At 41.5% G+C, this 21,088-nt stretch overlaps 1 protein-coding gene across 1 annotated transcript in view; it reads right to left on the reverse strand.

Moving 5' to 3' along the window:
• The window catches only part of LOC126455936 (putative inorganic phosphate cotransporter), a 49,244-nt gene that overhangs the window by 19,795 nt on the left and 8,361 nt on the right, over positions 1-21,088 (reverse strand). Inside the window, exons 3-5 of the mRNA XM_050091698.1 lie at positions 9,020-9,107; positions 8,373-8,596; positions 8,139-8,288 (exon numbers count right to left, since the gene is read on the reverse strand). Of these exons, the coding sequence (XP_049947655.1) occupies positions 8,139-8,288; positions 8,373-8,596; positions 9,020-9,107 (462 nt within the window). The remainder of the gene's footprint in view (positions 1-8,138; positions 8,289-8,372; positions 8,597-9,019; positions 9,108-21,088) is intronic.

The raw sequence follows: 21,088 nt of genomic DNA on the forward strand, positions 1-21,088 counted from the left end.
ACATTCCAGTACAAACACTAATGTTGTCTACCAATGACGAGTCACCAAATAAAAGTTTTATCTTTTTGCCAAAACAACAACGTCAAGTTACGTCTACATCCTAATTATTAAGAGACCGTAAATGGGTACTACCAGACTTAGGGATCTCATACTCGTACCAGTGTTACATAATCAACCAGAACGAGTTCATCTGTAGTTAATTTTATGTACGACGGACTTGTTCTGAAACGTAACTTCCAATTCCACCCCCCTTTTTTTTTTTTTTTTTTTTTTTTGAAAAATGAAGACATCGTAGATCACTTGCTAAATCCACCATCTTCTGCGGGTTCTCCATTTTTCAAAATAGACTTGTACGGTTGCGGGTGCCCCACAAGAAGAACTATTTTCCTTCATCCGCCAGTTAATAAAAAATTTCAAAACAGTCGCAAAAGTGCTGAGATACACATACACTCGACAGATAAGAAATTGGGTTAGCTGAAGACAAAATGGCAGAAAATTCGGACCATTTGGCAACAGTAGGAGAAAAACCATCTGGGGCGTGATGTCAGAGAGAGAGGGAAAATGCGTCTTGATTTAGGAAATGTGAGGTACCCGACACTCATTCTGTTAATTGCCTAGGTCCCGTGTGTAAGGGTAGCGACTTGTCGTACGTATACATCGACAGTGCGACAGGTCGACAAGAATGATTTAGAGCGTGTGCTACCCGTAATAGAGAGTTGCAAGAACAAAATTTTGTGATTCAATGTATCTCTCATGTGTCCTGTAAGTGTCAATAAAGTTCTTTACTTGTTGCTATTTATCTGTCACTTATAGCAGGGTAAAAGTGAGTAATACTACAGTGGTGACCCTGTTTTGTTCAAATGGCTCTGAGCACTATGGGACTTAACATATGAGATCATCAGTCCCGTAGACGTAGAACCACTTAAACTTAACTAACCTAAGGGCAGCACACACATCCATGCCCGAGGCAGGATTCGAACCAGCGACCGTAGCGGTCGAGCGGTTCCAGATTGAAGCGCCTAGAACTGCTCGGCCACACCGGCCGGCTGACCATGTTTTGTAAAAATTAGTTCTTCCGCACTCCGTAACTACCACGCCGCCTCGAGAATGGGGAAGCAACACTCACAACCATAGTAGCTTACCTGTAAACAAGAAGAAAAGCAACATCCACATAATCACACTTCACCGATTTCTACAACGATTTTGTTGCTACTGGGCAGTCCAGCTGCAACGTCACCAACTACAACAGCTTCAGTACAGCTACAGACTTTCTGGACAGCTCATCCGACAGAATGGTTCGTGCATCTTCCAACAGAGTGGTGTATGTAACAACGAAGACAAATTGAACCCAATCCAACTTGGATGACTAATTGGTTAAAGTGGTTCAAGACGCAGTATTGCAGCGCATCTCGGAGCAGGATACCAAGACTTTAGAGACATTGTAATGAAGCGCCAGTCAGTAACTAAGCGTCAACGTATGCAACGAATCCTGAATGAAGAGTCGGGCAATAACTGGACCGCCTGTACACGCTACCTGCCTCCAGAGCTTCATGCAGCAGCTAAAGTGGTTGAATGCAGGAGTTGTATACAGAGCAGACAGAAGTGCTTTATATAACGATGAGGTTTTAGGAGGACGAAATTTTTGTTTTGCATAAATAAATGTCATCCTCGTTTTCTCTCATAATGAACATGAGCACAGAAGACACTTACATCTGTTATTTCAATGCATTCAGCAGAGTGGTGTTCTTCTAAATATGCATCCCATTGACGCGGAAGCCGGGCAATTGACAACAGCATACGCCTGGCGGCCGGAAAAGACCGAATTTTACTTTGCGTGGGCAGATATACACAAGTCCGACGACCTACATTTGCCGATGTAGCGGAGACGGTAGTGTGCTTTCCGCGTTGGATAGTGACTGTTCGAGAGCGCCAGTTCATCGCTTTTTAACATAGTCTTTACTGTGCTGAAATACCATTAACTAACAGTATCAAACATGGGTTCAAATGGCTCTGAGCACTATGCGACTTAACTTCTGAGGTCATCAGTCGCCTAGAACTTAGAACTAATTAAACCTAACTAACCTAAGGACATCACACACATCCATGCCCAAGGCAGGATTCGAACCTGCGACTGTAGCGGTCGCTCGGCTCCAGACTGTAGCGCCTAGAACCGCACGGCCACTCCGGCCGCCAGTATCAAACATGTCTCGACATTAGAGGCACTTGGGAAATCTTAGTGGGATACTGAAGAAGAGATGGAAAAATGTGAAAAGTGAAGAAAAAGAAGGTCAGGATACTAGCGAAAGTATCAATGTAAATATACCGCAGGGGGAAAAACATTCGTAGACAAATGAAATTTGACAGTATTGTTGACAACAACGTTGACAAACACTAAGTTGCTGGTACTGTTGATGAAAAAAACACCGAAGGAAAGACAGATGAATCTGAGTATACTCTATATAATTTTTCACTATTGTTTTTATTATTGCCCAAAACGAAATGCGCTGATTGCAACCAAAGTACCTTGAGTTTTGAATTAGATCCAACGCGCTGGGGATTATCGCGTAGAATTACTCTAAAATGTTCCTATTGCGAACTGAGTGGAAATGAATCTTCCGCATCACATAGCTATACGTTGAGAAGATGTTTCAAACAAAATACAAGCAGAGCTATGCTTGTCATTTACATATCCAGGAAAAGGACATTCGAGCATTCAGCATTTCCCGATGATTATGAATATGCTCTTTTTCTCCTGTGAAACTTCTTAAGAACATGTGCGCCGTGAAGAAACTGCTGTTGATGAATCTACGAAAGCCTTCTGTGATGAATTTCGGTAATAGTAAAAAATATGTATAACAGGTCAGAACTGAATAGTGATCGCGAGCTTAATGAAAGAGACTCTGGCGAAGATTCTAAATTGGATTCTGAGAACGAGTTTATTCATAATGATCTTGAGGAAAACGCAAAATTGGATTCCAATAATGAGGTGATTGATAATGATTGTGAGGACAATTTGCACGTGGTTTCCAATTGTGAGCTTAGTGATGATAATATTGCCAACAGTGATTTAATACTGCAAAGTTACGATGACAAAATATATTTAGATGTGAGTTACGATGGTTCAATGCCAACTAGAGGTTTCCGAAAAGTCAGTTTTTACGGCGTTGTAAATTTGATCACAGGGTGCATAGTCGACTTTGATATTGCAACAGCGTTTTGTCAAACCTGCGTGGCTACAGCAACTTAGTTAGATAAAGGCTCACCGGAATTTAGTTTTTGGTCGTAAGTGCACGCTCATTAGTGTTCCTTTAATCATCCGGGCTCGTCTGGTGCGATGGAAACAACGATTGCTGAGAATATGTGGAAACGATCCGGAAGCTATGGATTTCGATATACCAAAATGCTTTCAGCTGATGATTAAAAGCTTTCAATAATGTCGCTTCACTGAATATTTATGGAGTTAATTATGAGATACAAAAGGAAGAATGTGTGAATCACGTTCCAAACAGGTATTGTATGTCAGTATGTCTACACAAAATCTTTTGTATATACATATATGCGTACACATATCCATTTCAAGACCATTTTATTTTCGTATTTATATCTCAACATTGGCATAGAACACATTTGCAACTCATCCTTTTTGCAGGATCTATGCAGGTATAACACTAATTGTGAAAGAGGAAGGAAGCAGAAAAGGTACGTAGGGTAGCAAGAATCACGAAGAACCAAAGGACACTACTATAAAAAAAAAACTTGCAGAATATTACAAAAAAGCAATATATATAAATAAACATGACATGAAGATACATATAAACATACTTTCCGACACAACTGGCATTTTACAGTTACAAGAGTTTCAACTTATATATTAATTCATTCTGGGAAATAATTTATTATTTACAGAATATGAAATGTGTAATTTATGCGTCAATATATATAAGTCCGCTTCTACTGATTCTCGACATTCTACCCGCCCGAAAGGAGAGTCAATATGTTGTTTTTATCAGTCGTCCGCATCAGAAAAAGAAATTGAACCTAGATCTCGTGCTTCTAGTATAAAAAGATCAATAAATGACCTTTTTCCGTACAAAGACTGCCTCTTTACACTCGCTTGACTGATGAATCACTACTAACACGATGTGCTCAATGCCTACCACAAAATGCTGATGAGAGTTTACACAACTTTATATGGAATAGGTGTTCCAAATAGACGAATGTTTCTGCAAACAGAGTTAAAGTAGCAGCGTCCATCAGTGCTTGTAAATATAATGTTGGCTCTCTCAGAGTTATTTCAGAAATAAAGAAAAAATTAAGACTCAAATATGCTTGTCGAACAGCACAAGCATCAGCAAACAAAAACAAAGTAGCATCGTAGCAAGCTGAAACGAAAAATTCGAAAAGAATACAAAGAAGATCGTCGAGAAATTGATTTTGCTAAACATCAAAGGTGTTTTGATTTAATTGCGTATTAGTTACACATATACGGTGCACATGTAATTTAATACTTAAATCGAAAATAAAGATTACAATTTTGAAACGTATCACGTCGTATTTTATTTATTTTATTTTCGTATCGGGTCAGACACTGTATAATGCTGTAGTAATACTTGTCACGTTTTATAAGCAGAGAATTTTTGTCATTTTTCTACACTTTTCGTATGTATATAGTGTTAGGAAGGTCACGAAACTTCAATTTCGTAGGAAAAAATAAAAGTGTCCGAAATAAAAATATGCTATTCCTTCATGAATTTTAAACATTTTTGGCTTAAGCTTTTTTTGTGAATACATTCCGTGATAACCAACTACTCCACGTATGAGTTCGAGAAAATTGATGATTTTTCAAAACTCAAAAATCTAGACGTATGAAACAAATTTTTGTTTATCAAATTGGCTTACCCCTCTTAATTCAGCATGTGAAGCTATGTTATGAAACAAACTTTCAGTCCCCTGTGATTTTTTTGCGATCGAGCTGAAATTTCACCGGTACTTTCCCTTAAAAGTTAAGCCTGAACGATAGGTAGTGAGTCATTGTAAATGCATTATTAGAAGTTTTATACCCTCTGTGCCTCACATATGTTGGCACCCAGTTGCTCTCGTTGTTTTTCGAACATTCAGCCACGTCTGTAATCTGATTCGTATTCAGTAGATTTTGTGGAGTGCCATCTTCCAGTCAGTCACGTAAACTATCCTACACATGGGGCTTATGCAGCTACAGAGTGAGCCTAGAATATCTCACATTTCCTTAATCAATGTCTTACTTTCTCTGTGTGAACCAGTTTCTCTGCTGCTGTTGCCAGATGGTCCGAATTTTCTGCAATTTTTTTCTGCAGTGGCCTCGTTTTTTTGTTTTTGTTTTTATTCTTTTTCTGCCGAGTGTACAAGATATTGACTTGCTAGCCCAGAGTAACTTGAAACACAGCATACACTCCCTTTTCCTTTGATATATCATTTCTGTAGAGGTAGCTGTCGACGTGAGCGCCAATTATTACAACAAAATGTTTTACGAAAGTGTACGAAGTCTACACTGAGGTGACAAAAGTCTTGGTATGCTTCCTAATATAGTGGAGGACTCCTTTTTCCCGGCTTAGTGTAGAAACTGAAGGTCGCATGGAATTAATGAGTCGTTGGAAATCCTGTGCACAAATATTGAGCAATGCTGCCTTCATAGCCATCCATAAATGCGAAAGTCTTGCCGGTGCAGGATTTGCATGAACTGACCCCTCGACTACGTCCCATAAATGTTCGATGGGGTTCATTTCACTCGAATTGTCCAGAATGTTCTTCAAACCGATCGCGAATAATTGTGGTCCAGTGACGTGGCATCGGGTTTTGCGAAAATGAAGTCCTGAACGGCTGCAAATTGTCCCCAAGTAGCCGAACATAACCGTTTCCAGTGAATGATCATCTCAGTTGGACCAGAAGATCCAGTCCATTCCAAGTAAACACGGCCCACACCATTATGGAACCGCCACCAGCTTGCACAGTGCTGGAGGACAACTTAGGTCATGGGCTTCATGGGGTCTGCGCCGCACTCGAACCCTACCATAGTTCCTGACCAACTGAAATCGAGACTCATACGACTAGGCCACTGTTTTGCAGTCGTCAAGGATCCGACAGGGTCACGAGTCCAGGAGAGTCGCAGCAGGCGACGTCCTACTGTTAGCAAAGGCACACGCGTCGGTCGTCTGCTCCCATACCCCATTAACGCCTCATTTTGTCGCAATGTCCTAACGGATACAATCGTAGTACGTCTCATATTGATACCTGCCGTTATTTCAAGCAGAATTGCTTGTTTCTTAGCACTAACAAACCTACGCAAACACCGCTGCTTTGTCCGTGGTGACAGGTAAGGCCTGGAATCTATTACGGATCTCGGAAGATTAAATTCCTTAACGATTTCCGAAATGGAATATTTCATGTGTCTAGCTCCAAATAACAATCCCTTCGTGCGGCCATACTCACGACGGACACCTTTCCACATGAATCATCTGAGCACAAATGATAGCTCCTCCAATGCATTGCCCTTCTATTCCTTGTGTCCGCGATACTATCGGCATTAGTGTAGGTGCATATTGCTATCCGATGACTTCTGTCATCTCAGTGTACATCTCCTTTCGAACCAGTCAACGCAACCGAAACAATTGTGACGAAACAGTACGTCATATTCATCATCTCTTGGTACTTGGAGTATGACATGTCCATTATAATTATCCGGGCTGTTATGCCGTGGTCGGTTGATTAATTCTGTGTGAATTCCCAGCGTTTCGTCCCCGTCTGCGGGGGACATCTTCAAGGGGGTCTGTAGCTTGATGGGAGGTCCAACACACCCACTGGCTCGCTACTGACTGCCGCTAAATTCCGTGTCCGCGCCTCCCGCGCCGAGGCGCGACGTCACCTGTTTTGAAAACGTCAGTGCAAAATGGTTCAAATGGCTCTGAGCACTATGGGACTTAACATCTGAGGTCAGCAGTCCCCTACAACTTAGAACTAATTAAACCTAACTAACCGAAGACATCACACACATCTATGCCCGAGGCAGGATTCGAACCTGTGACCGTAGCGGTCACGCGGTTCCAGACTGAAGCGTCTAGAATCGCATGAACGTCAGTGCAATTGGCCGCTGCCCGCTGCCGTTGATCGCCGTTGCCATCACGCAGTAGTGGACGGGTGGTACACATCTTCTTCAACACCGGCATCCATATATCGTTTAATTTCACGCCCTCCTCCTTTCGACTGAAATTATTAGGGTGTTTGGCGATTTCGATTGCCTCCCTGTAGAGCCTTTCGTAATATCCCCTTGTGGCCGCTAGTACTTTCGTCTCCTCGAAACGAATATGGTGGCTACCTGGCTGGAAAGCATGCTCCGCAACAGCTGATCGTTCCGTTTCTCCTCTTCTACAATTGCCCTTGTGCTCCTCCAAACGTTTTTAAACAGGTACCCACATAAACATCTCCACAGGAGAGCTTCTGTAATGTTTGGAAGGTAGGAGACGAGGTACTGGCAGAAGTAAAGCTGTGAGTACCCGGCGTGAGTACCCCGCGTGCTTCGCTAGCTCAGATGGTAGAGCACTTGCCCGCGAAAGGCAAAGGTCCCGAGTTCGAGTCTCGGTCGGGCATACAGTTTTAATCTGCCAGGAAGTTTCATACCAGCGCACACTCCGCTGCAGAGTGAAAATATCAATCTCGACAGTTGCATGGAATCCTATGCACTACAGCTTTTTCCAATGGTTTGCGAGCGTCCTTGGCAGGCTTAAGGTCGGAGATTTTCTCCGCTCAGGGACTGGGTATTGTGTTGTCCTAATCATCATCATTTCACCCCCATCGACGCGCAAGTCGCCGAATTGGCGTCAAATCGAAAGACTTGTACCAGGCGAACGGTCGACCCGACGGGAGACCCTCGTCACACGTGCAATTCTTTGATTATCAGCAACAGTTTCGGTAATCCACACAATATCTGTAATTTTTCCAGACTCATTTATAAAGTTACCAGCAAAGTCGAAAGCACACCAGAATACTGATATGTGCAATGGATCAAACAGTGGAGAAAAGCACTCCACAATTATTTTCTCGGCTAACAACTACTGTCACACTTCTTACAAAAAAGTACAGTTAATGATGTAAGCCGTTTTACTTACAGATTCAATGTCAAATCCAAGAACGTTACTTAAATACGTTGGCGTCTCTGTCAGGAGCGTGAAGAATCCCCAGTTCTGAGTCATAGTAACTACTACGAGAGAAAATACGGGCAGTGATGTGAAAATCGATACCCACGGCGTTGGAAATTTCTGTAAACCACGTACATAAAACCGTCTCAGTAATAAAATATACAACAAAAATATGTATTTCATAATAAATAGCTTGTATCTTACCTCTTGTTCACGTGAGACGTCCTTGCAAGATTCTTCAATAAAAGTAAGTTCTGCTCTAGAAATATACTTGTGTTGAGATGGGGTATTCTCTCCAAACCAGAATAAGATCGCTCCACAAATGATGGAAAGTCCACCAAAGAAGTAGAAGATAAATGGCCACCCAACGGCGCTCTGAGCTATTGCTCCTGATGTCATCATTGCTATTACTGTGCCCAGCTGATCGCCTACAGTAATGTCGAGAAAACAATGTCATTATAGCTTCATTTTTAAAGAGAAAAGCTGATCGTTTCTCGAAGTCCACTACCAAAACTAAATGAATTACAGATTAATATTTATTGAAATCATGATGCAGTTGTAACCAACTGGTTGCAAAGTTATATCATCTTCAACCAGTTTTGATTGTCAACAGTATCATATTCGCAAACCATACCACACTTCTCGAGATTAAAGAGTACTATGCTTGACACATTGAAGAAAATAGAACTCTATAATTCTGCAACCGCACAATAGTGGAATGTTTCTCAAACTTTTCGCTGAACTAATAAGAGGTTTCTCAAAACCATCCATACATCATTCACTTGCGTTGAAACTATACGCACATAAAACCATTACAAGCAAATTAGAATGCTATACTGAACATAAGTCACCTGAGTAAACAGCAGTTCCCAATACAGCATTTTCTTTGGGTGGGATCCATTTTGCCAGCAAGGAATGTGTGGATGGGAATACCAAACCCTAAAATAGCAAGGAAACGTATGGTAAATAAAAATTTAGGAAAAAAAACATCGTAGCACTACTGCCACTACCAGAGATGAAACGGATAGTTGTTTGGCTGGATACCAGATGTCCGGCCGTCCTGATAGCTGAATGGCCGGCTACTCATCGGTCCGATATTCGGCTGAACATTTCCGCGGAGCATGTCGTAATGAGTAGTGTGAGCGAGCTCACAGAGGTCAGGAGCTACCTGAAACCTAATGACACATTTTATTTTCTGATTAGTACTTCAGCTATGAAAACGCATTTGACAACGAAAAAACCCGATAAATTTCAAGCAGTTAATAAAGTTACCGCCTCCCTCGGCGCTTCATCGTCTTGAGCCATCCCGCAATACAAATTCGTCTTCAACATAGAAAAAAAGAACGTTTGAAAAGCATATTGCTTTGGGAGGTACACGAAGTAAGAGGCAAAAATATTTATTGTTTAATAGCAGATATGATTGCAAAAAAATGGTTCAAATGGCTCTGAGCACTATGGGACTTAACTTTTGAGGTCATCAGTCCCCTAGAACGTAGAACTACTTAAACCTAACTAACCTAAGGACATCACACACATCCGTGCCCGAGGCAGGATTCGAACCTACGACCGTAGCGGTCGCGAAGTCCCAGATTGTAGCGCCTAGAATCGCTCGGCCACTCTGACCGGCCATATGATTGCACTAGACAATGAGCCATTATCTGTAACAGAATGGACCGGACTTGCAACAGTCCTAGAACAAACTTTACAACTCGGCTGGAACACAGAGCTCTTGCTGTCAAGTCTTATCAAAGTTGTCATGATGGAGAAAATACAACAAAGAAGTTACATAATTCCAGTGTGCTGGGTATAGTGGGAAGCAACTCATTTTTAGATTGTGATGCAAAAAGAGACACCATAGCAGCAACTAAAATGGGTGTCTATTTAGTCGGTGACCGGTTCTCAAACCAACCACGGTTTTTCAAACAAAATGTCCTCTTGAATAGCAGTGACCAAGATGTGTACCTAATCTTACAATACCAACTAAAGTTACCGTTAGTTAACGAACGTTAGTTGCGACCATACGCATCTGAACTCACTTTGTTTACTGCTACTTTGACGAACATTTTACTTTGAAAACATTGGTTGGTTTGAGAATGTCGTGTCCCAAAACCGGTCACCGACTAAATAAACATCCGTCTTAGTTGCAACTTCGGCTGTCTCCTCTTGCGTCACAAAGAGGCTTAATTCCGTCGCAGATCGCAGGGACATTTTCCAAGCAAGTTGTTCAAGAAAGTGAGTATAATTCTTTTAGATGTTCCATCAATTCGCTTCAGAGGATTATAAGTGAGCCATTGAAGATCCAGTCTGTAGTAGAAGGAATAATCGCTACTGGTATACATCTCGTACGCAGTTCAATCATTACGCTTAGGTAGAAATAAAAAAATAAAAAAAAACACATCCAGAAGGAGCTAAATTTATCAGAGCATCATTTAGTGCAAGATATCAGCACGAGACGGAATTCCACCTTTTATATGATAGAGCGCTTATGGAAACAAAAACCAGCTACGTCTGCATGGGACTGTTTATGATACGCTTAGCAATTTTATGTCTCATCAGTAATGTGTGATGGAGAAGTGAGTTAAGCTTTTTAAGTCCTTGAAGAAATTGCGAAAATAAGTTCTCGTCTCTCCTGCATATCCAAAGTAAAACTACATGTTGTGGTACTAAATAAGTATTAAGATATGGCAGAAACAGCAGAAAGGACCTCTGACTTACAACAGACGAAAGCCTTATTGGAAGCTGGATTAGAAAGTCGTTTCAGCTTCTTAAATGAAGATCCAAATTACTTGACTGCAAATTTTTAGACCCAAGATTCGACACAGATTGTTTGGGGATTGTTGAAACTAAAAGAGCTCGAAAGAAGATCTCATAGGAATTTTGCGAAGAATGCCAGTTGAAAGAAGTAGAGGAGACAAGACTGAATCAACTGTGTCTCGCAAAACTTACGACACATTTTGGGATTGCTTTAACGAGTTGGTAAGTGAAGATAATAATATTCACTGAGATGCACAAGAAACAAACACGATTGCAAGTGAGATTAACTATTATTTGAAGACAGTTCGAATCATTTGCAATCGCGACTCTAATTTGGTGGTCAGCTAATGCGACGCAGTGCTAGTATTTTATAAAGCTGCCAGAAGTTATCTCTGACTACCTTGCAACAGTATGAATACTAATTTATTCTTTTCTTAAAATAAATTTTTTCTCAACGCTTTTATGTGAAGATATCAAAATTTTGTTTGTGTTTAGAGTTATATGTGAATTAAATAAAGTCGATTTTATGACATTTTCATAATTTATTGAAAATCCACTAGCCCTCAGATCTTGGCCTACTGGTTGGTATCCAGCCAGACAGTAAACTGTGCCAGACAGGCCCGATACTGGATAGCTGTTGCACATCCGTTTCACCTCTAGTCATTATCATTCGCCCTTAAGATAATGATTTCTCCTTCATGTTGTATTAACATCAAAAAATGATACTTTGTACGTCACGTAAAATGGTTTACTGTGAAATTCTCACTTATCAAACAAACTTTAAGCTCTTACGTCTTTGAATTAGGTAATCAACAAAAGTTGCCATTTTGTTTTGGTACTTGGCCTACATAAGAATTTAATGTTTAAATGAATCGAGGTAGCTTTGATTTAACACAGATATTGTTGCTAAAGAATCATATAATGTAATATAATTATTAAGGAATAATATACGAATGTTTTTAACTTTTATTAAATATTGGACAAAAAAGTTGAAGCAAAGACATTGAATTTCAACTGACATTTAACGTTTTCTTACGACACAACTTTCAGAATTCTTGCAGATGCACAAACAAATTGAAATTGACAAGAATAATTTTATAAAGTATAATGTATGGGATTTTTCTAATTTTTTCTCATATGTGATTGTACAATAGACCGGTAAAAATGTGTGAATGCTCTACAAGTTTTTGGTAAGTCACTGAATGAAGTCCATATGATCAAATATCTTTCATCTCATTTTCTTAATAATCACTTTTTGTCACTTCCGCCCTTTCTACTCAATTGCAATAAATTTCTTATGTAACTAAAAGAAGGAAGTTGGTTTGTAACTGAAGATAATTTAGGAGACAAATTTACAATGGTAAGTTCTACTAATTCTGTTACCTTTAGAAGGAGATTTATAAGAAGTGCAAGAAGTTTGACACATGAAAGATAAAATTAATCAATTTATTCTAAATAATTATGATGTTTCTTTATCTTTAGGTAGGTGTGTAGATGATTCCCTTATTGCATTTGGGAATACTAGAATTGTTGTGAACTTTTGAATGAAGACATTTTGCATTTTGAGTTAAACATATCTATGTAAATAAAAAACAGCTGCCGCATGTATAAAAGACCGTCAGTTGAGAACAACTCGAGTGATGTGGCTGATTTTTTTGTTGTGTTCACAATTGTTGGGACAAGATTTGTATGAAAGAAAATGTGTGGAAAATTTACCGGAAAAGTCGGCAATTTAGATGGTATTTTTGTATGCAAATCTCTATGAAAGAAACGTGCCGGTCGATTTGAGTGCTCTGCTGTCAATTGATTTCATAAAATAAAATAAAATAAAACTAGATTGATATCAGTTCGTGGTAATATGGTGTGCTGCAAACATTTCATTTCAGTTCGTGGTTTATTTCTTTGGAAAAATGCCACAGTGAGGCGTTGAAATATCGATTGTCGTACCCGCAAGACGAATCAACTGTATGGTTATCTATTCAATGGGACTGACGAAGTGCGCAACCAGCGCTTGGAGGCAAACCGACGGCCAAACGTAATAATATGAGTTGAAAGTTTGGCGTTCAGGTACGATACAACAATCGATTACGTCGCTTGTGTACTGGTTGACATCGGAACAATGTCTGGCAACATTACAATGCTTTGAGATTTCGAAGCGAACGACCATGATTATGTTGTGCGATCGGATAGGTCAAATTACCGTAATATACATCGCCACCAGAGCCAGAGCCACCTCCACCGAACAATGTCTTGCAGTATACACACCGATCAGCCGAAACATTACGACCATCTAACCAATAGCCAGTACGTCCATCTTTGGCATGGATAACAGCGGTGCAGCATAGTAGAGTGGAAACGGTGAGGCCTTGATAGGCCGCTGGAGGGTGCTGACACCACATTTGCACACAAAACTCGCCTAATTTTCGTAAATTCCGGGAAGCGGGGCGCTGAACTCTGACACCATGTTCAGACAAATCGCCGATGTATTCGATCGGCTGCAGATTGAGTTGGGGAGCTACGACATCGACTGAAACTCGCCACTGTATTCCTGGAACAAACTCATCACACTCCTCGTCTTTTGTCATGGCGCATTATCTTGTTGAAAAATTCCACTGCTGCGGGAAGCATGATCATCATGAAGGGTTGTACATGGTCTTTAACAAGTGTGTGATACTGCTTGGTCCTCATGGTGCCTTACATGAGCTCCACTGGACGCGTAGGTGGCCCCGTGAATGGTCCCGCCCGCTTTTCTCCGTTCCACAGTACAGATGTCAAGGAGGTGTTCGCCTGGAAGACGACGTATTCGCATTCTCCCATCGCCATGACGAAGAAGGTATCGGGATACGTCAGTACATGTAACGCACTGCCACTGTGCCAACGGCCAGTGCCGATGGTCACGTCCTCATTTCAGAGTTAGTTGCCGATGTGCTATCGGCCATGCACAAGCATGGCTCGTCCTCAACGGAGGCGCATCGTTGGGAGTGTTCCGTGCAGTGTGTGTTCCGACATACTTGTACTCTGTCCAGTATTGACGTGTGATGTTAGTTCTGCAACAGTTAGCCAACTGTCTTGTTTTACAAGTCTGCCCAACCAACGACGTCCGACATATGTAATGACTGGTGGATACCCAACCCCACCACTTATGGATGTTGATTCGCCACTTGTTGAATACACTCACCACTCCTCGAACACCCGGCAAGTCATGCAGTTTCCGAAAGCTTCTTACCGAGCCTTTGGGCCAACACAATCTGCCCTCCCTCAAACTCCTCATTCCAAACATGGACAGCATGCTCACTGATACAACATGCACTGGGCATGTGTAAACAATGAAAGAATAAGTTGCTTATAAAAAATTTAATTTCTTGACTGCTTTCGGGTACTTAGTGCCCTTCTTCAGAAAGTTATGCCTTCTGCAGAAGGGCACTAAGTGCCAGAAACCGGTCGAGAAATTAAATTTCTTATATGCAGCTGGTTGCTTGCTATTTCTATATACACGACTATAGTTGCTGAAGAAGGAAAAATTACTAAGCCGTGCGTGTGTCTGACTAGCAGTCATTCCTCGCCAGGTGATGCTGCTATAGCCAGGAAGGGTTTATATCGGTAGGAGGTCGCTGGTCATAATGCTCTGGTGATCAGAGTACAAAAATGCAACATCAGTTCCAAATGACATCATTTCGGGCGAATATTATCGATCAACAATGTTTTAACCCAACTTTAAGGGAAAATCTTTTTAAACTGAATCCCAGATCAAGTACACGACACATCACAGAAACATTAACTATTCACCAAGTGTCACCGAGGTTCGTAAATTAATAATTTCTTTTTATATTAATAGATCCGAGAACAAATTCACCATCGTGCAGGAGCATTATTGTCGCCAGTGAGTGCTGATCAAATTTTCTTCAGATTTATTTCTTCTGAAATCCTTATGATGAAATCAATCAGCGTTGTGCCATCAGTAGTACGGTAAAGCGAAAGATCCTTACGTGAACACAATCAATTGGTCAAATTGTTCAAGACCTGAATAGAAATGTTTGCTTCGGATTATCACAAGATAGTGATCAGACCAGACAAAAGATCAGTACACCGACACTGAATGAAGTTGTCATTGTGGTTGTTGGCGAGAATTTGGTGTCTCGCCACAGAATGGTTTGCCGGGGAGAGGATGGATATTATTTTTTGATTAAGATGATTAATCCATTAACCGAGACCATGATCCACCAATTAACCGGTACGTAGCAATGTTGCTAATAGTGTTTCAATGAGATACCTAACAAAAATTCATTATTCACTTACAGGTCAAGAAATAAACGAAAAGGGCAAACGTATGATTTTTATGTCCCCATTTGGAGAATCTTTTCATTCTCCATACGTGATCCTCATCTTACTGTGGGCCATTTAGCTGTGCACCTGGAGAATGGACAACGAGTTTATTTGACAGCAGCAAACGCAGTGCAGAGAGCTAAACGACCATCTGCGACAACGCTGACAAGCACATGCGCAAGTGATCCATTTGCAAGAACACTACTTTACTCGGAGACGTCGAGATATTTCACGTGGAACGCCCCCGTGGAACGATTCATCAAAAAAAAAAAAAAAAAAAAAAAAAAAAAAAAAAACCTCCGCCGTCGGAAACAGTGAAAGCCTGTTCCTGCTTACGTGAATGTACGGAGGGGTCCAAAAAAATGTATCCACTGTTTAAAAGTCCATAACTTTCAAACTAATTGAGGGAGTTGTCTCATTTTTGGTGAAAGTGTAGCTTAAAGTCCAACTTAAAGATATCACTCTAGGTGTTCGAAATGGTCATCATTAACATCCACACACCGAACTGCCGAACTGCAGCACGAACTACTGACTGCAAAGTGTTCAGTTGGATATTTGCACATGAATGTACAATGGATTCTCGAAGTTCATCCAGTGTGAGTGGTTTTTGTCGGTAAACGACGTCCTTTTGTGTTCCCCACAGGTAAAAGTCCAGAGGAGTTAGGTCTGGGGAACGTGGTGGATGCTCCACAGCACCTCTACGGCCTATCCATCTTCCTGGTAGATTTTCGTCGAGATACGCTCTAACACGATTTTGGTAGTGGGCAGGGGCACCATCTTGTTGAAAGTAAACTCTTCCGTCTCCATACAAGTCTCGGATGGCAGGTAAAATGGATGTCTGAAGCATCTGAAGGTACCCCTCACCGGTAACTGTGCCGTCAAGGAAGAATGGCCCAATCAAGCCTCGTAAGACAACCCACACCACACATTTACTCCTGGCAAATTCACGGCTTTGTCTACATGGACGATCGGATTTTCGGCGCCCAGTAGATGCAATTGTGGCAATTTACTGTACCATTGAGTTTGAACTGTGCCTTATCAGACCACACAGTCATCTCTGCAAACTCTTCATCGTTGCGCAACATGTTAGTAAACCACTAGCAGTACTCCCTTCTACGATCTGGGTCGTCGTCGTACATTGCGTGTAGCAATAGTGGGATGTAGCACTTCCATTTTGCTGTCTTCAACATTCGCCGCACACTTGAGCGACTCACTCCAGTTTCACGGGCACACTGTCTCACAGACTTCTGTGGTGAGCGGGTGAACTGTTGTAACACACGACGGGAGTTAGCTGGACTTGATACTGTTACAGGTCGTCCTTATCGTTGTTTGTGTACATCTTTAACACAGCCTTCGGCTTCAAATTTGTCTCGAATGCGACGAATCATTAAACGTGTCGGTGGCTCTGTTTGATATTCATTTTGCCATTGCCATTGAACCTCATTAATGTTTTCGCACTTAAAATACCATTTCAAAATTGACTTCCTTTCATCGTATGCAGGCCTTGCGCCAGTCATGTTTACTCGAGTAACTAGGTGCAGCTAAGAACAAAACACTGACTACCTGGCGACTGTTATCTGACAAAACAAAACAACGCAATACAACGCTTTCGTGACGATTGCCGGAACTACAAACTATTGCACTACCAAAGATGAGACAACTTCGTCAATTAGTTTGCCAGTTATGGACTTTTAAACAGTGGGTACATTCTTTTGGACCCCTCTGTATATTCATCCCACCCATTGGGACGCATTTAGACAGTTCATTCGAACAATGACGAATGTTGCTACCTGCATTTGTTACTGGTTAGTGTTCGTTGACCGACTTCATTTAAATTCTTAAGTACTGTCAAAAGCGAGTTGTGCGCAGTCTATCGAGCAGTCTGTCAATCATTGTATTTGCTCAAGGATGAGACTCACTGGGATCACACACTCGCTGATGCTGTTATTTCGTCTACAGCGCAACAAATTCGATCACTTTTTGCCATCATCATTCAACACGTATTTCAACGGTCCCACTTCATTTGTGGAACAAAATCAAAGACAATATAGCTGAAGGAATCCTCTGTCTAGTGAGTACGATAGTACGATAATAGAGAATAACGAACTTGAATTTTACGCGGAGATCCACAACGAGGCGTTAACTTCTATAGAGGATTTACACCGGCAAAATGTTGAACTAATTAGGAATACCAGCACCGAATCGCACCATGCACGATGCATTCAGTCTAGAAATTGAACGACAACGGCAATACGATCGAGATGCTTTGAGTCAGTCAGCGCAAACACAGGTCCAACTTTTGAATCAGCAGCAGAAAACCGCGTACGGAGAAATCTTCTTCATAGATGCACCTGGTGGAACTGGTAAAACGTTCCTAATTTAATATATTTTAGCTTCTATTTGGGCACAAAGTCAAATAGCGCTGGCTTGGTTATCATCTAGGATCGCTGTCAAAGTGTTCGAGGGAGGTCGAACAGCTCATCCTGCTCTCAAACTGCCACTGAATTTGTAAACTATAAATGAATTGACATGCAACATTGAAAAAAAAAATAAGCAGTGGCTAAAGTACCACAGAATTAGTCATTTGAGATGAGTAAACGATGTCGCACAAGCTAGCACTGTAGGCACTCGATCGAACGTTGAAAGATTTGCACAACAATTTGGACGTCTTTGAAGAGACACGTGATAAGTCTCAAGCTAACAACGAATATGCGAGTTCCGTTACGAAATGACGGTGCGCCGGAAGTGTTTTCCAAGCAACTGGCAGTGAAAAAATTCCGGTTGACGCTTCCACTGGGCTCATTGCGTTTCCACCTAATTTTTGTCAATTCGCAACACTGAACGAAGATTGGTAACGAAAGTGCAAATTACAAAAACTATGGATGAGCGAAACAACCGTTTTGGGAGCGAGAAATGAGGACTTAGACAATATGAACATAAAAATTCACTGTCAGATCCCTGCTAAATTGCATTCACGTAATTCGATCGATTCCATTACAGATCCAGATGAGACCGACAGTTATTAAATTCAATTCCTGAATTACATGGATCTGCCAGGAATGCCACCGCTCGATTTGCAGCTCAAGGTCGGCTCGGCGATAATCATATTATGCAATCTGATTCAACCGAAGCTATGCAGTGGAACAAGACTCGCTGTGAATCTGATGAACAACTTGACTCAAGCAACAGTAATCATAGGAAAATTCCAAGGCGAGGCTTTCCTGATGCGAAGATTCTTTATTTTAGACTGCTACAGTTCATGTGTACTTGCATATTCTAGTATTGGAGTATAAAAATGATAATTATCTAACAAGAAGGGTTCGGACAATTTGAAATTAGTTATGATTTTACCTTACATAATTTACATAGCTGTAATAGTATCTAAAAACTTGAGTATTCTCATAGATGAAGCTATGAGTGTAGATCTTGAAAGAAAAGAAATGAAAATTCATCACTGCTGAACCTGGAAAGAAGTTTAATAATTTGGACATAAAAGTTAAGACAGGTATTCCTCAAAAACATGCTGGACATTATGTACGCGTTTGAGATGTGTTTCTGAAAGGTTTTAGAGGGTCACCCAATAGCAAGTTTCCCTATTTTACATCTCTGTGAAACAAAAAACACATGGCATGCATGGAGATACCACTACAAAGTTTGCCCACTTGTGAGCTGCGCTCAGTTTTCCGCAGCAAAACAACAACCCACTGTCGACACACATCGTGGCTTAACATCTGCTTGTGGAGAAGGCTGTAGATAATTCGCATGGCAGTGAGACCTGAGTCCATCATTCGGCAACTGAGGCGAAACGTCACAGCACGGTGTGGAAGAAACCTGGCGAAGTTCCCAAAAATGGCGAAGGTCGTACATTCCATAGGGTAAGTAATGCCATCCCTCTTTTGGTGCTGCCAGACATTGTTACTCGTTCACTACCTGCCTCGCAACACGACAATTAATGCTGAGAAGTAATGTCTTAAGGAATTATGAGCCGTCATCAAAGGAAAACGTCCTGGATCTTTGTCTCACAAAGTTATCTCCCATCATGTCAATGGTCTGCATCACGCAGCTCGAATGACCCAGGCGGAGCTCGGAAGAATCAACTGGGAAATGCTCCTGCATCCTCCGTATTCACCAGATTTTGCCTCAAGTGATTTTCATGTACACCCTCATCTCAAAGGCCGTCTTGAAGGTAAGCGCTTCAATACCGGTGATGAAGCCACATTAACAGTTAAGAGCTGGTTACGAGCACGGGACCCAACCTGGTACAAGAATGGCTTTTAAAAACTTCAGTCACGTTACCAAAAATGCTTGGAAAAACACCTCACTATCTAGAAAATAACAGAAGCATTGTATAATGTCAATAAAACTATTTCAAAATGATAAATTCTGTGTAGTTTCTTTTATAAAATAGGGAAACGTGCTTATTGGACCCGTCTCGTACTTTTTAATTAAACATTTCAGGTTTTATTCGTTGGAATGTTTCTGCTGTAAATATTTCTAGAAATCATGAGAAAGATAATAATTTTCTATGTAAAAGTCGGTGCATCACGAAGATCAAATTTATGGTAATACCCACATTTCAGGTCTATTCACGAAGGACAATTTTTTGCAAATCAACTTGAGTAGAGTGCTGGAGTGCTGAGCACTCAGCGTGCTCCCTACACTTCTGACTTGAGGTACTTGTGTTTCTCTATGCCCCAGGATTACTATCATACCTATGTGTTGCTGACGACTACGATGTCCTTATTCAACAATCTAAGGCAGCGCTGGTTAGCTCTATCTGTTGTATTAGATTAGATTAAATTAGATTTACTTTCATTCCAATCGATCCGTAGTGAGGAGGTCCTCCAGGATGTAGAACATGCCAGAAAAACAACAATACATGACAAATATTTACAACTCAAACAAATAAGCTAATGTACCATTATACAGGTCCCAAGTGGCATGGTCGTCATTTTTTAATGAACGCTATATGAAAGAATCATATTAGAAATACTAATGCACTGAACTTAAAATAAACAGTTTTTTATTTATTTATAAGCTAATAAACGTGTAATACAACTACTAAATACTTATTTACAATGAACACATTACTGCACTGAACTGGTGCAGAAGTTAGATTGTACTTATACACACACACACACACACACACACACACACACACACACACACACATTTATTTACAATGAACACATTACTGTACTGAAATTGTGCAGAAGTTATATTGTACTTATATACACTCCTGGAAATGGAAAAAAGAACGCATTGACACCGCTGTGTCAGACCCACCATACTTGCTCCGGATACTGCGAGAGGGCTGTACAAGCAATGATCACACGCACGGCACAGTAGACACACCAGGAACCGCGGTGTTGGCCGTCGAATGGCGCTAGCTGCGCAGCATTTGTGCACCGCCACCGTCAGTGTCAGCCAGTTTGCCGTGGCATACGGAGCTCCATCGCAGTCTTTAACACTGGCGGCATGCCGCGACAGCGTGGACGTGAACCGTATGTGCAGTTGACGGACTTTGAGTGAGGGCGTATAGTGGGCATGCGGGAGGCCGGGTGGACGTACCGCCGAATTGCTCAACACGTGGGGCGTGAGGTCTCCACAGTACATCGATGTTGTCGCCAGTGGTCGGCGGAAGGTGCACGTGCCCGACGACCTGGGACCGGACCGCAGCGAAGCACGGATGCACGCCAAGACCGTAGGATCCTACGCAGTGCCGTAGGGGACCGCACCGCCACTTCCCAGCAAATTAGGGACTCTGTTGCTCCTGGGGTATCGGCGAGGACCATTCGCAACCGTCTCCATGAAGCTGGGCTACGGTCCCGCACACCGCTAGG

The sequence above is a fragment of the Schistocerca serialis genome, chromosome 1 (genome assembly GCF_023864345.2).
Source record: "Schistocerca serialis cubense isolate TAMUIC-IGC-003099 chromosome 1, iqSchSeri2.2, whole genome shotgun sequence".
NCBI lineage: Eukaryota > Metazoa > Arthropoda > Insecta > Orthoptera > Acrididae > Schistocerca > Schistocerca serialis.